The sequence below is a fragment of the Cannabis sativa genome, chromosome 4 (assembly GCF_029168945.1).
Source record: "Cannabis sativa cultivar Pink pepper isolate KNU-18-1 chromosome 4, ASM2916894v1, whole genome shotgun sequence".
In the NCBI taxonomy this organism is placed as follows: domain Eukaryota; kingdom Viridiplantae; phylum Streptophyta; class Magnoliopsida; order Rosales; family Cannabaceae; genus Cannabis; species Cannabis sativa.
Window position 1 is genome coordinate 9,258,617 of NC_083604.1, and position 14,598 is coordinate 9,273,214.

General features: G+C 36.7%; 1 protein-coding gene across 1 annotated transcript; it reads right to left on the reverse strand.

The window, feature by feature from the left end:
- Window positions 1–12,031: 12,031 nt before the first annotated feature.
- On the reverse strand, window positions 12,032–14,381 carry LOC133036776 (G2/mitotic-specific cyclin S13-6-like; the record flags this gene model as incomplete). Its single annotated transcript, XM_061113509.1, has 3 exons — window positions 12,032–13,990; window positions 14,056–14,115; window positions 14,209–14,381. Coding segments are annotated over 3 exons (555 nt in total), but the record flags the coding sequence as incomplete, so codon positions are not given.
- Between the last annotated feature and the right edge of the window lie 217 nt (window positions 14,382–14,598).

Below are 14,598 nucleotides of genomic sequence, written 5' to 3' on the forward strand. Positions count from 1 at the left end.
GCGAACTCGCCGGTCATCTCCGCGGCCAAAGGAGCCAAGGTAGGCCCTAGGAAGCGACGGAACCAGTCCGATAAGGGGTCCAGATTAAGGTCCCACGGATCCTGGTATTCCGGGTGGTTGATGCTCGCCTCAACTTCGGCTCGCAGAATCCTCCTAAGGGCCTCCACTTCGGCATACCCCCGGGAGTACTCGTCCATAGCATAGTTGTGTTTGGCTATGCGAAGCTCCTGCCTCACCTCGTCCCCCGAAATCGGGGTAAGCTCGATGTGAGGAGGAGCAGGATTTTCCTCCATCGGGGAGACCCCGCCGTCCAGGCCATGGGCAAGAGTGTCGGCTCTCCTAGGCCTCTTCGGCTCATCCTGGGCAATCATCTTGCCCTTGCGCTTGCGAATCAGAGCCACCTCAGGCTCCTCCTCGTCCTCCTCTGCTTCCTCCGGAAGGGCTTGAGGCTCTCCTGCACCCTCAGCGGCTTCCTCCGAGAAGTCCCACCCTTTCCCTTGGCCTTCTCCCGGAAGCACCTCCTCGTCATCCACTAAGTCAATAGTGTCGGGGGGAGCGCTGGAAGAAACCTTCAAGGAGGGGGCCGGGGGAGAAGAGGTGAAGGCCGGAGGAGCCACGGGAGTATGAACTCCAGCAAGCTGCTCCAGGATGGCATCCATAGAGATACCTGATTCACAAAATAAGCAAGTGTTAGAAGACCGTGAGGAACCGCTTATACAAGACATAACAAATAAGCTACTCCTACCCGAACTTCCTAATTTGGCCCTAGCAAAGTCCTGTACTTTAATGCTGGCGGCGTCATCTCCGAGATAACTGTCCGAGGGCCGAAACCAGCTGGACGTTATGTAAGCTGATGGACCTAAGGGAATAGGTTCCGGAGGGCCAGAGCCCATCCGGGACCGACCTAGGTAATCTCCTAAGTTCGAAAAATAAAATTCCTTCAAACGATCCCCCCACCGGGTCAACGGCATCTTAAATCTACGAAGACGCTCGTCGAACCCTACGGGCCTATGACTGGTGTATTCATCAACGGAAGGAACATAGCGAATTATCAAGGGAGACTTACCGCCGGCACCGGAGGTGCTAGCACCGGGAGCACCCGAGTTTGGTTTGGGGGCCGAAGGCTGTGGCCGGGAAGTTTGCTTCTCGGAAGAATCTTCAATACGAAGGGGCCTCCCAGCAGGACGATCCCCAATCTCTTCTTGAAGTATCTTGTCAAAAAATTTAGCCTCGGACTTCCCGGCAATGGCTTGGCTCCTTCACACCACCGGACTCCCCACGCGAAGCCCTCTCCCAGAGGCAGCCTGGGCCTTAGAGTATGCTTTCTCCTGGGCCTTCCGGTAGAGATAATCTTGGTACTTCTTCTCTGCCGTGGCAATAAGCTCATCTCGGAAGGCCTTCTCCGCAACCGGCGCCCTCACATTGGGGCAGATGACCCGTGAGAGGTTGGAGTCATCCACGGATTTGTGAGAAAGGATAAGTTTGGCCTTCCTACAATTCTCCGTGGTGACTAGGCCCCCGACATCAAGATCGGCGCGGTCATAGGAGGCAAAGGCTTGGGCCCTTCGAAGGAAAGCCTGAGTGGGAAGCGTCCGCTGGTAAGGTGGGATCCGCACCCACTCCGTGAGAAGCTCCGGGTGGTCCACGGCCCTGAACCCGGAAGAGAAGAAAAAGCGGTGGCGGTACTCCTTAACGTGAGTCTGCCTATTGTACGGAACCACTCCCTCGTTAGCAGGGTGGATCCGGAACCCATAAAAACCATCCTTAAGTTTGTCCCCTTTCTTGGGGACGGATACAAGTTCATAAAAATATAAAATTTCCGCCGGGCTAGGAGACCCCCAGCCACGGGCGGTGTAAAAAATAAATAAGCCTGAGAGCAGGCGGTAAGCTTGAGGAATGAGTTGGTATGGCGCAAGGCCGACAAATACAAGAAAATTAACAAAGTAATCTTGGAGCGGGAGCATGGCACCGGCCATCAAATGGGTCTGACTCCAAGCCCCGAAGCCGTCATAGTTATGATTAGGCGTCTCCGAGTCACGAGGAGGCCGGTGATAGGTCCCTGAGGTGGAGGGTTTGATCCCAGCAACGTCAATAATGTTCTCCAGCTGGTGAGGACAAGTCAAGGTGGATCGAAGCTCGGCCGCTTCCCAACCAGTCGCACGGGATTTATACCCCTCCTGGGCAACGGGTCCCAGAGAAACCTCCTCCAGCGTGGCCATATCTTTTCCTTTCTTCTTCGAAGATTTTGAGCCAGAAGCAGACATTTTGTGTTCTGAGAAAAACAAAAAGGGAAAAGAAAATTCCAGCAGTTAGGTCCCATACCAAACCCTAAGTCAAGAAAAAGGGAGTGGGGGTCCCCTAACCGCTGGAAAGAGGCCCCCTCCGGACACGTGTCACATGGGAAACCCTAGAGAGATTCCCTGAACAAGTGTCGGGTGCAGTGTAATCGCAGAAAGTGGTTTTGCAACAAAAAAAAAAGGGGGGAAGAAAAACCATTCTACGCCCTAAGCAACTGTTGAACGAAGAACACGTGGTTCTCTTCAACGAAGCTGTACGATTATAACGAAGGCGTGATAATGGCGATTCTACAACTAAAGTAGTAAACATAAAGCAGAACACTTGAAAAACCCAAAACACTCACACACTCAGAACTCAAAATACGAACCCAGAAAGCGAACGAAGTAAATGAAAGCATGTTAATCTAAGGATGCAAGAAACTTACAGTAGATCGCTGAACTGGGGGTACTGAATGTGGACAAGTGAAAGTTGAGAAGAACTGGCGAAGGCAAACACTGGAAAACTGAAAGAAGTGTCTAAGTGCTAAGACAGTTCGTGCTACTTTGGGGAATTTTCTCTCTAGGAAATTCGAGCATAAATGGCAAGGGATGGAAAGTAACCGAAATGAAGAGAAAGTGGTGGCTTTTATAGGCAAAAACGCATGAGGAACAGGCGTCATCACCTACCAATCGCACGGTGGGGGAGACGCACGATTCGAATTCCCGAAAATCAACGGATCAGATCAATCTGCCATAAAGGCGGTGGAAACGTTTGAGTATCCGTCTGACACCATTAATGCGCCGCATCAATCAAAGGGCGTGAAACGAATCGACCTCTGCAAAAGCGAATCGCTGCATTTAATGCCATTATTAGACGCACCTCCACGCGCCCCAAGTTCGTGTCAGAAGACCGAGGAGGCGGCCGGAGACATTCCTGCAAAGAACAAATCGCTGCATTAAATGACATCATTAAATTTTCCCCCACGCGCTCGAGGCTTGAGCCAGGGAAATGAGGAGTCGACCGGAGACACTTGAACAAGCCTTGGTTTATTTTTTCTAAGTAAACAAGGCTTGGGGGGTAAATGTTGCTCCAGAATTCGCCCAAAATACGTGGACCAGTCGAGAGGGGACACGTGGATCAGATAACTTGTAAACATTTGCTAAGTCTTTGTGCGCCACAAGGAAGCGCTGTTAGCATGGGTCCCGGAGGAGGCACCCGGAGTACAAGGTACTCCGGGAAGCTTGCATAGCGTGAAGGCTCTCCGGGATATGTCAGGTCTCTCCCGAGCAATCAAGTCACATTTAATGCTGCATGGGAGGAAGCGTGTTGGGACTGTAACACGCAATAAAGTCTAACGGCACAACCCCCAAACAACAGCGCTACAGTAATGATCATTTAAGTCTAGCGACGGCTACTCTGCGAAGAGTCACGTCAATCACAAGGCAAAAAGGACATTCTTCATAAAAACCCTACAGCACCTAGGGATTTGACCATGCATCAACCATGGTATATTCATTGGAAATGCCCAACTTTATGGATACTTACAGATACATGTGTAAGAACAATTCTAGGGATTACCCCACCAAAACACTATAAATACCCCCTCAAAGCTCATTTAATGGGGTCGAGAATCTTGGTTTGCAAAAGAGCAAGAAGAGAAAATACTCACCAAGAACATTCTCTGTATTTATGAGAAAATCATTCTCTCAAGTGTGGAATCTGTATTAAATACATCCATTAATAACAAAGACTCGTGGACTAAGGCTCATTAACGCCCCAACCACGTAAAAAATCGTCATCTCACTTTCTTACAGCTCTTTAATACAATCATATTCTAATAGTTGCCGAAAATCTCGGTCAACAATAACTAAATATCAACTTAAATAGGAATATTTAATGAAAAATTTAAATTAAGCTCCAGAAAGAATCTAGATGGTTATAATTCTATATTTAATTAAATACAAGAAAATACATATAGTTTAGCTTAGAATAAAAAAAATTTTAAACTATAATTTTCTTAAATTAATTTCAAGATAAATGAAATTAATTATGTTGCTAATCAATTTTATTAGGTTAAACTAGTTTAATTAACCTAGTACAGTTATTCAAATCAGGCAAATGGGCCTTCACAATTGGGGTGGTTCATGTGAGGGGGTGCTGGGTTCAATATGTCGTACCCACTACTATGGCTCCCAACTCTCACACAAGGCCCGAAAGAGAGGAATTTAACCTTAATAAGAACAACTGTTATTAATTGAATAGGCCTAAATACTAAATGGGCCTAAATAAATTCTATCAAGAACTATGATAATTTATTTTAGCAACAACAACCTATATGCATCTATAATAAAATTAAAGACATAGGCTCACACAGGCACACTTTGGATGGGTCCTATCATGTTGCTAGGTCATACACAGATGAAAGAAGATTGTAAATAGACCTGTTACAAATTATTAACTTGACCAAGGGAGCCATCAGATCATTATATCTGGCAAAAAGTAGCCATGGCTATTTGCAATAAAGTAATAATAGGTTTTGAAAACTTACAAACAAGCTAAAACATATACCCCTGCAACAAGGTTAGCTGGATAGTTGGATGTGGGATTTATTTAATTTTAAATTAAATAATTAATTAATTAAAATAAATTATTTTGAAAAATTAATTAAACCTACAATTTAAAATAATTAATAGTGTGCCTATTATTATAGATGCATCATGATAGGACCCATCCAAAGTGTGCCTGTGTGAGCCTATGTCTTTAATTTTATTATAGATGCATATAGGTTGTTGTTGCTAATTAATTAATTGTAGGTTTAATTAATTTTTCAAAATCTGGATAATTAATTAAATAAAAAATAAATTTTAAAAAAATTTTGAAAAATTCGAAATTTAAAAAAAAAATAAATTTAAAATTAAACCTACAATTTTGAAAAATTAGGTTTCAACCAACCTAAATATCATTTCAAAAATTTGCTAACTACTTTTAAAATATAAATGTTATTTTATAAATAAAAATTAAATAAAAAATTAGAAAAGATAAATGAATATCTTTTTCAGATTTTAAATGTAATTTAAATAAATAAAATAACAAAATTTAAAAGTTAGCAAAATATCTTATATCTATTTAAAATTACATGATTATAGTTATCTTATTTTAAATTTAAATAAGGTCAAATTATTTAAAAAAAAGATTTAATTTAAAAAATTTAAAATCTGACCTTAAATTTAAAAATAAGATAAGATATAATCAAATTTAAAAATAAGATAGATAATTAAGCAAAAAGATAGATACTGACTATTTTCAAATTCAAATTACACTAATATCTTGAATTAAATTTAAAAAATATTAAATTAATTCAAAATGATAATTAGAATTGAATTAGGAATAGTAATAGTATAAATATAGAACTACACAAAAAATCGGAAGTTAATTCCATGAAAAAGCATGAAAAAACGAAGAAAAACGAAAAAAAAAAATTGTGAAATTTGTACGGACAGTTTTCGCGATCGCGGAAAATTTCGGCACGATGACTCCGATTTTTTCGAATTTCAAAAAATCATAACTAATTCAAATTAAATCGAAATTGAGTTCTGTAAAAAAGTAACTTGCTTAATTTTTTCCATACTATCCAATAAAAATAATTCCAAAAACAGAATCGCAATTATTTTTCACTAAAATTTACAAACATCAATCAATCATCAAATAACACTCAATACAACATGATACCATCCAAAAACAAACAAACAATCGTTTTAAAGTCCAAATTTCTTGCAAGTAAATCAATTACCATGACTCTGAGGCCAGTTGTTGGAAATTATTTTACCAGGATCTTAGATCTACTCACAAGTATGTTTATTAATATCCTAAATAAGAACTTTCTAAAACGATGAAATAAATACATATAAAATTTAAGAAACCTTACATTGGGTGCAGCGGAATAATATGACTCCTTCTGTTCAGATATCTAGCCCTTGATTCCTTTCTGTAGCAGAGCATTATCAATATCTGAACCTGGATCTCTTTCTCTGAATCTTTGATGCTGAAACCTCTTTCTTGCTGAAAGTCTTTCTTCACGATCTTCCTCACTATGATTGAGGTATTGCTTGATGTGTGTGGGCACTACTCTAATCACTAAGGATTTCGAAATATTGAAGAAGAAGAGAGGGAGTGGTCAGCCAGATAGGGAGAGAGAAGGCTCAGTTTTTCTGATTCAGAAAGTGTCAGGAAAAAGTCTAATTTTCCTGAAGCCTTCACTATCTATTTATAGCATTCCACTAGGGTTAGATTTGAATTATATGGCATTAAAATAATGAAAAAATCAACTTAAAATAATACAATAGGTGGCCGGTCATACACTTAGTGGATTGGGCCTTGTTTTTTGCAATTTTGCAATTTTAACACCTTTTGTATCTGATTTTCTCAAAAATGCCAATTTCCTGATTCAACCATTTAAATGCCAATTCTAACTATTTAATAACTATAAATAATTATTAAATAATATTTTCATTTATCATATTTATTAATTGAACCATACAAAGTATCATAATTAACAAATATGCCCCTATAAACTCTTTCTTTACAATTTCACCCTTACTTAGTAAAAAATTCACAAATAGACATAGTCAAATTTGAGAATTATAATTGATTAATCAAAACCAATTACATGAGTCTTACAAGCAATATTATCTCAACTAGTGGGGGGACCATGGGTCTATATAACCGAGCTTCCAATAAGTAGATCAAGAATTTAGCACTAAAATTCACTAACTTATTAATTCTTCGTTGAATCCACGCATAGAACTTAGAATTGCACTCTCAGTATATAGAATGCTCTATATGTTCCACCATATAGACACATCATTAGTTATCCATTGTTATAATCCTAATGTGATCAATTATCCTCTATATGAATGATCTACACAGTAAAGGGATTAAATTACCATAACACCCTACTATGTATTTTATCCTTAAAACACTTGACCCCGTATAAATGATATTTCAGCTTATGTGAAATGAGATCTCCACCATTTATTTTCGTTTGGTCAAGCTCGAAGGTGATCATCCTTTGCTTACTATTCGCCAGATAGAAGCTATAGATTCCATGTTTATGCTAGCGCTCCCACTCAATTGCACTACCGTGTTCCCAAAAAGTACGTATCACCCTGACCTAAAAGTAGGCTTAACTAACAATTCAAGGAACACGAATAGCCTTTCAAGATTGAGCCTAATCATAACAGGATTAAGATCATTTGATCTAGGATCAACTAGGCGATATTGACTTGAATAGATTTTACGGTAAGTTTAATTAAATCTAAGTCAAAGTTCAATATCGGTCCCTTCCGATGCATACTCCATGCATCCAACCTGAGCTTTACTTTAACCAATGTTTTGGAAAGAACATAGTATTTCTCCAAATACAAGTAAACTCTTGTTGTAGATTATCATATCAGTAAAACCCTGTGTCTGATAAATCTAGGAAACTTTATTCACATAGTCATGTTTACTTTCCAATGTGTTGACGGCACAATAAACAGGATCAAGTATGTGAAAAGGGTTTCAGATGAATCTATACATTATGTACATATAATCATGAAATAAATCATGTGAACCATGTAACATTAAATGTTATTTCTGATCTATATTAATAAGTAAATCTGATTATATTGAAATGAGTTTTATTTAGGGCATAAAACCCAACAAATTTAGGTTATAAATTCTTGATCTACTTATTGGAAGCTCGGTTATATAGACCCATGGTCCCCCCACTAGTTGAGATAACATTGCTTGTAAGACTCATATAATTGGTTTTGATTAATCAATTATAATTCTCAAATTAGACTATGTCTATTTGTGATTTTAATTCGTGATTTTATCACTAAGTAAGGACGAAATTGTGAAGAAAGAGTTTTATGGGCATATTTGTTAATTATGATACTTTGTATGGTTCAATTAATAAATATGATAAATGACAATATTATTTAATAATTATTTATAATTATTAAATAGTTAGAATTGGCATTTAAATGGTTGAATTTGAAAATTGGCGTTTTTGAGAAAATCAGATGCAAAAATGATAATACTGCAAAATTGCAAAAAGTGAGGCCCAATTCCATATTGCCAAGGGCCAGCCACTTTTATAGCATTTATCATCTGATATTTTCATTATTTTAATGTCAAATAATTCAAACCTAACCCTAATGGAATGCTATAAATAGATAGTGAAGGCTCCAGAAAATTTACACTTAACTTTCACACTTTTCATTCAGAAAAAGCTGAGCCTTCTCTCTATACCTGGCCGCCACTTCTCTCTCTCTCTTCTTCCTTGAGATTTCGAAACACTTAGTGATTAGAGTAGTGCCCACACACAACAAGTGATACCTCAATCATAGTGAGGAAGATCGTGAAGAAAGACTTTCAGCAAGAAGGAGTTTCAACACTAAAGAAGGAGAGAAAGAGATCCAGGTTCAGATCTTGATAATACTCTGCGACAGAAAGGATACAAGGGTTAGAGATCTGAACGGAAGGAGTCATATTATTCCGCTGCACCCAATGTAAGGTTTCTAATACTTTATATGTGTTTATTTCATAATCGTTTTAGAAGTTCATATTTAGGGTGTTAATCAACATACTTGTGAGTAGATCTAAGATCCTGGTAAAATAATTTCCAACATCCTTACATTTCAGATCATTTTGACTCTTTAGAGGCAAAGTCTATTTTATCTATTCCTACTCCTACTGTTAACAAAGAGGATAGACTTTTTTGGAACTTCTCTACTTTTGGCCATTATACGGTGAAGAGTGGGTATTGGAGCACTGTTTCTCGATTGAGTTAGGGGCATGAGGCGTCTTCCACTAGTTCCTCCCGGTGGTGGAAGTATTTTTGGGTTCTCAATCTTCCTCCTAAGGTGAAGAATTTTGTTTGGAAGGCCTCTCTTAATTTTATCCCTACTTATGCTAACTTGGTTCGACATGGTATGAGTACCCCAAATGTGTGTCCGACTTGCACGAAATTTAATGAAACGACTCTTCATGCTCTTTGGTTGTGCCCCTCTCTCAAAGGAATTCGGAAAGGTTGGAGTGGGTGCTTCTTTCTATGATCTTTTTGTTGGTTGTATGACGTTTCTTTGTAAACAAGAAGTAAAATAATTACTTATAATTTGTTGGAGGATATGGCATCGTCGGAATACTATGGTTCATGTGTTGGGTTTTATGCCCTAAATAAAACTCATTTCAATATAATCAGATTTACTTATTAATATAGATCAGAAATAACATTTAATGTTGCATGGTTCACATGATTTATTTCATGATTATATGTACATAATGTATAAATTCATCTGAAACCCTTTTCACATACTTGATCCTATTTATTGTGCCGTCAACACATTGGAAAGTAAACATGACTATGTGAATAAAGTTTCCTAGATTTATCAGACACAGGGTTTTACTGATATGATAATCTACAACAAGAGTTTACTTGTATTTGGAGAAATACTATGTTCTTTCCAGAGCATTGGTTAAAGTAAAGCTCAGGTTGGATGCATGGAGTATGCATCGGAAGGGGCCGATATTGAACTTTGACTTAGATTTAATTAAACTTACCGTTGAATCTATTCAAGTCAATATCGCTAAGTTGATCCTAGATCAAATGATCTTAATCCTGTTATGATTAGGCTCAATCTTGAAAGGCTATTCGTGTTCTTTGATTTGTTAGTTAAGCCTACTTTTAGGTCAGGGTGATACGTACATTTTGGGAACACGGTAGTGCAATTGAGTGGGAGCGCTAGCATAAACATGGAATCTATAGCTTCTATCTGGCGAATAGTAAGCAAAGGATGATCACCTTCGAGCTTGACCAAACGAAAATAAATGGTGGAGATCTCATTTCACATAAGCTGAAATATCATTTATACGGGGTCAAGTGTTTTAAGGATAAAATACATAGTAGGGTGTTACGGTAATTTAATCCCTTTACTGTGTAGATCATTCATATAGAGGATAATTGATCACATTAGGATTATAACAATGGATAACTAATGATGTGTCTATATGGTGGAACATATAGAGCATTCTATATACTGAGAGTGCAATTCTAAGTTCTATGCGTGGATTCAACGAAGAATTAATAAGTCAGTGAATTTTAGTCCTAAATTCTTGATCTACTTATTGGAAGCTCGGTTATATAGACCCATGGTCCCCCCACTAGTTGAGATAATATTGCTTGTAAGACTCATGTAATTGGTTTTGATTAATCAATTATAATTCTCAAATTAGACTATGTCTATTTGTGAATTTTTCACTAAGTAAGGGCGAAATTGTAAAGAAAGAGTTTATAGGGGCATATTTGTTAATTATGATACTTTGTATGGTTCAATTAATAAATATGATAAATGACAATATTATTTAATAATTATTTACAGTTATTAAATAGTTAGAATTGGCATTTAAATGGTTGAATTAGAAAATTGGCGTTTTTGAGAAAATCAGATGCAGAAAAGATAAAACTGCAAAATTGCAAAAAGTGAGGCCCAAATCCACTTGTATAGGGCCAGCATCTTTTGTAGGAAATTTAAACTAATTTTTTCATTATTTTAATGCCAAATAATTCAAACCTAACCCTAGTGGAATGCTATAAATAGATAGTGAAGGCTTCAGGAAAATTACACTTAAATTTTCTATTTTTCCTTCAGAGAAAAACCTGAGCCTTTCTCTCTCCCTATCTTTAGCTGCCACTTCTTCTTTCTCTTCCCTCTGAAATTTCGAAATTTCTTAGTGTATGAGTAGTGCCCACACACATCAAGTGATACCTCAATCATAGTGAGGAAGATCCACTACTACAAAAAGTATAATTTCCGTCGGTTTTTAAGTGTCATTTAAAGAATTTACGTCGGTTTTTTAAACCGACGTATATACCGTAGTCGCAAATAGTTTTTTATTAGCGTCATTTTTAAAACGACGCAAAAAATAATTTTCTACATTTACAAACCGACGCAAAATATTTACTTTTCTATTTTATCTTTTGCGTCGGTTTAGAAATGACGCTATATTTTTATGGCATTTGAAAACTGTCACAAAAAACTTATTACGTCGGTTAAAAAATGTCATATCTATTACGAAAATACTTTATTTTTTACCTATTGCGTCGCTTATAAAATGAAGCACAAATATAAGGGAAAATTGCAAATCTTTCATGCAATTTTTCCCACATGCATTATCAAATTTTAGAATAATTTTATATAATAGTAAATACATAATACAAAAAAAGTTGAAATAACAATTTTAAAACTTCCATAAAATTAGTAATTGATTCTATTAACTAATCACACAATACCAATAACATTGTGTGTGTATTTGATTGTTCATTTTCAATTATGTTCCCAGAACAAAAATGAGTACCAGTAACAGCATACAGAGCATACAATGCATGAAAGTTTTAGTGCTCTTGACATAATCATTGAGCAAAATCATTAGAAAAATAAGTTCAAAGAATGAGGGGCAGGACAAAAAAAATGTATATATGTAATATTATTTGACTCAATTTTAGTCTCTAAACATAAATCAATCAAACCTTGTTGCTTGAAAGACCTGAATTCAGACGTTTCATTCTTCTTTAAACAAAAATGTCTTAAGATAGTCAAAACAGAACAAAGAAGATCACTTGAAACCTTCTCAAGCAATTTACCAAAAGCTTATGTTAAATATTACAAGTAATATCACTTTAAAGTAGTTCTAATTTTTAATATACAAAAAAAAAAAAAGACAAACCAGATGGTGTATGGGAACAGCAGTTAGAGTTTCGAATCTCCCATTAATGTGTCCCACAATCTCATGAACTTGTCTTGTAAGCTTTTGATCTGTATTATACAATAATAAACAACTGTATTATTTAAAAATTGATCAAGATGAGATAAATTTAATGATAGTCATATGATTGAAATAACATTAGACAAGAAACTACAGATAGACTTAAAAAAAAATAGGCATATATTTTAAGCCAAACGCATATATTGCTAATGAGATAAAACCAAAAGTTACAGCTAGTCTACCTTCCTGCCAGCAAATCTTTCTTTCAGTTCTTTCATGTGTTCCTGGACTTCAGGAATTTCCAAAGCTCGAACAAACCGGTCAGAGTCTATGCCAATACGAAACTGTAGTTCCACCTCCAAATGAGAAAGGAGAAAAGGAATGCCAGCATCACAATAAATAATCAAGTGAAAAAATTAAGCTTGAAATAAATAAATTTCAAACAAGTACATGTAATAATAGATAAACAGAAAAAATGTACACTACATCAATGTGCAAATGAATATGTTTGTATGTACTATGTGGCAATAAAAGAATGATGGGAAAGGCTTCCAAATTTATACCACTGCAACTCGAGTAAGCTTTCCTTGGTCCTCTACTCCTTCAGGTGTACCCTCTAGCCCAAGTATATGAGTACAAGCACTCACAAAATGCCTTGCATAATCGTGTGTATGAAAACTGGAAGCTCAAGAATCCACCAATTAAAATTCTTATGATCTCAAGATTATAACATTAAGATGGTTTCGGCACCCATAAACAACATAAATCTTTACAAAAAGTGAGCAAGTATATGGCAAAAAGTTACCCCTTCAATCAATTACACTAGCTAGAAAGCACCTTTTGGTCTTGCTATGGTTTGATCTCAAGTCAATATATAATTACTAATTGCTGATAAATTTTAATACAAGATAGAAAGACTATCAAATTGACCATCCTATATGGGGATAGAAGGTAAAGACACTGCTCAAGACTACGAGTGACTTCAAAAATAGGGTGGCATATCACCTATGGCTACTAAAACAATATTGTTTCCCCAAGACATCATTAATAATTTAAGTAACATATTGTAATTGTAGGAGTATCATAGAAGATTATTTACAAGTTATTTAGATTATGATGCTATAATACAACTTTACTTACCCAACCGAATCAACAGCAAGAACAAATCTTAGGAGCTCGGATTGAGATGGCAGTGTCCTATGAATTTCAGATGAAGGAAAGGATGTGTGGAGAAACCAACCTATGAAGTCTCACTATAATATGCTAGTATTCCCTAACTAAAATATAGAATAATGATACTACACAAGTAATAAATGATGAATGCAACTAAAGCTGCAAGAAAAGAAAGGTGATGTAAATAGCATCCAATTACGCTATGCAGTCATCAGGAAATTCTCATACCACCGTATAGATTTTTGTCTTTCCAACTTGTTGTCTACATCTGTTGCATCTATGTCAACTATCTGCGCCTATAAATAAGAACAAATTAGAACTTAGAAGTCAAACCAAGTAGAAACCAATAAATTATACAAACTATTGATCACATGTAGAATTCATAATTTGGCTTTCTCAAAACTACTATAATCAACGTATACGACCAAATAATTGTGAAAAGAAGGGAAAGCTCAAATATACCTTGCTTCTAGCAATAAGAACTGAAGTAAGTGTTGGTGCTTTCTTTCTTAAGGCCCCTCCCCCAACTTCTACTTCTTTTTCCATGTTGTTCAAAGGCTTCTCAGGCTTCTTCTTGACTTTCTCTGTGTTTGAGGATAGATTAATCACCTCTATGGGCTTAGGCTTAACATTAACGATCTTATTAATTTTGTTGGCCTCTAGTGCCTCAATTCTTCTCCCATCATCAGGAACTACCATCTGTTTCTGCATAGCATAGTTTGAAAAGAGCATAACAAATCAATTACCAGAACTCTAGAATGTTGTTATAAAAATTAAAATTTTTATCAAAATACTAACCTTGTTCTTCTCAGCAACTCTAGCGACTTCATCGTTAGCAAATAATTACGCATAAAAACTCTTGAAGAAAATATAAATAAAAACTTAGCAAAGACAAACAACACATTAAGAAACCAAACACATATTGTTGTACAGAGAGAAAGAGAGAAAAACCTTGTCATGGGGCGATTAGGTTTGCCTTCAACTCCTCCTCTAGCAGCAGGTACCATATTCCCAATATAACCAAGAGCTCTGCGATTTTTCCCATCGTGGGCCACTGGGTTCTTCTTGTGCAGCTTGTTTTCTCCACCACCGATGACTGCCTCACCTATTCCAATAACGGGATTTTAAAATCAGAATTGTTTTCCGATAAAGAACTTAAATCAGAAGAAGGATTGTACCCAAAACAAATCATGAATCATGGGTCTGAGAAACAAATACATAATACCCCAAAATTAAAATAGAGAGTTAAGAGAATAAATTAAAGAATAGAAACATACCACCGTCAAATCGTCTGAAGGAGCTCACGGGAGGTTTTGACCATCAGAGGTTTTGAGGGAAGGA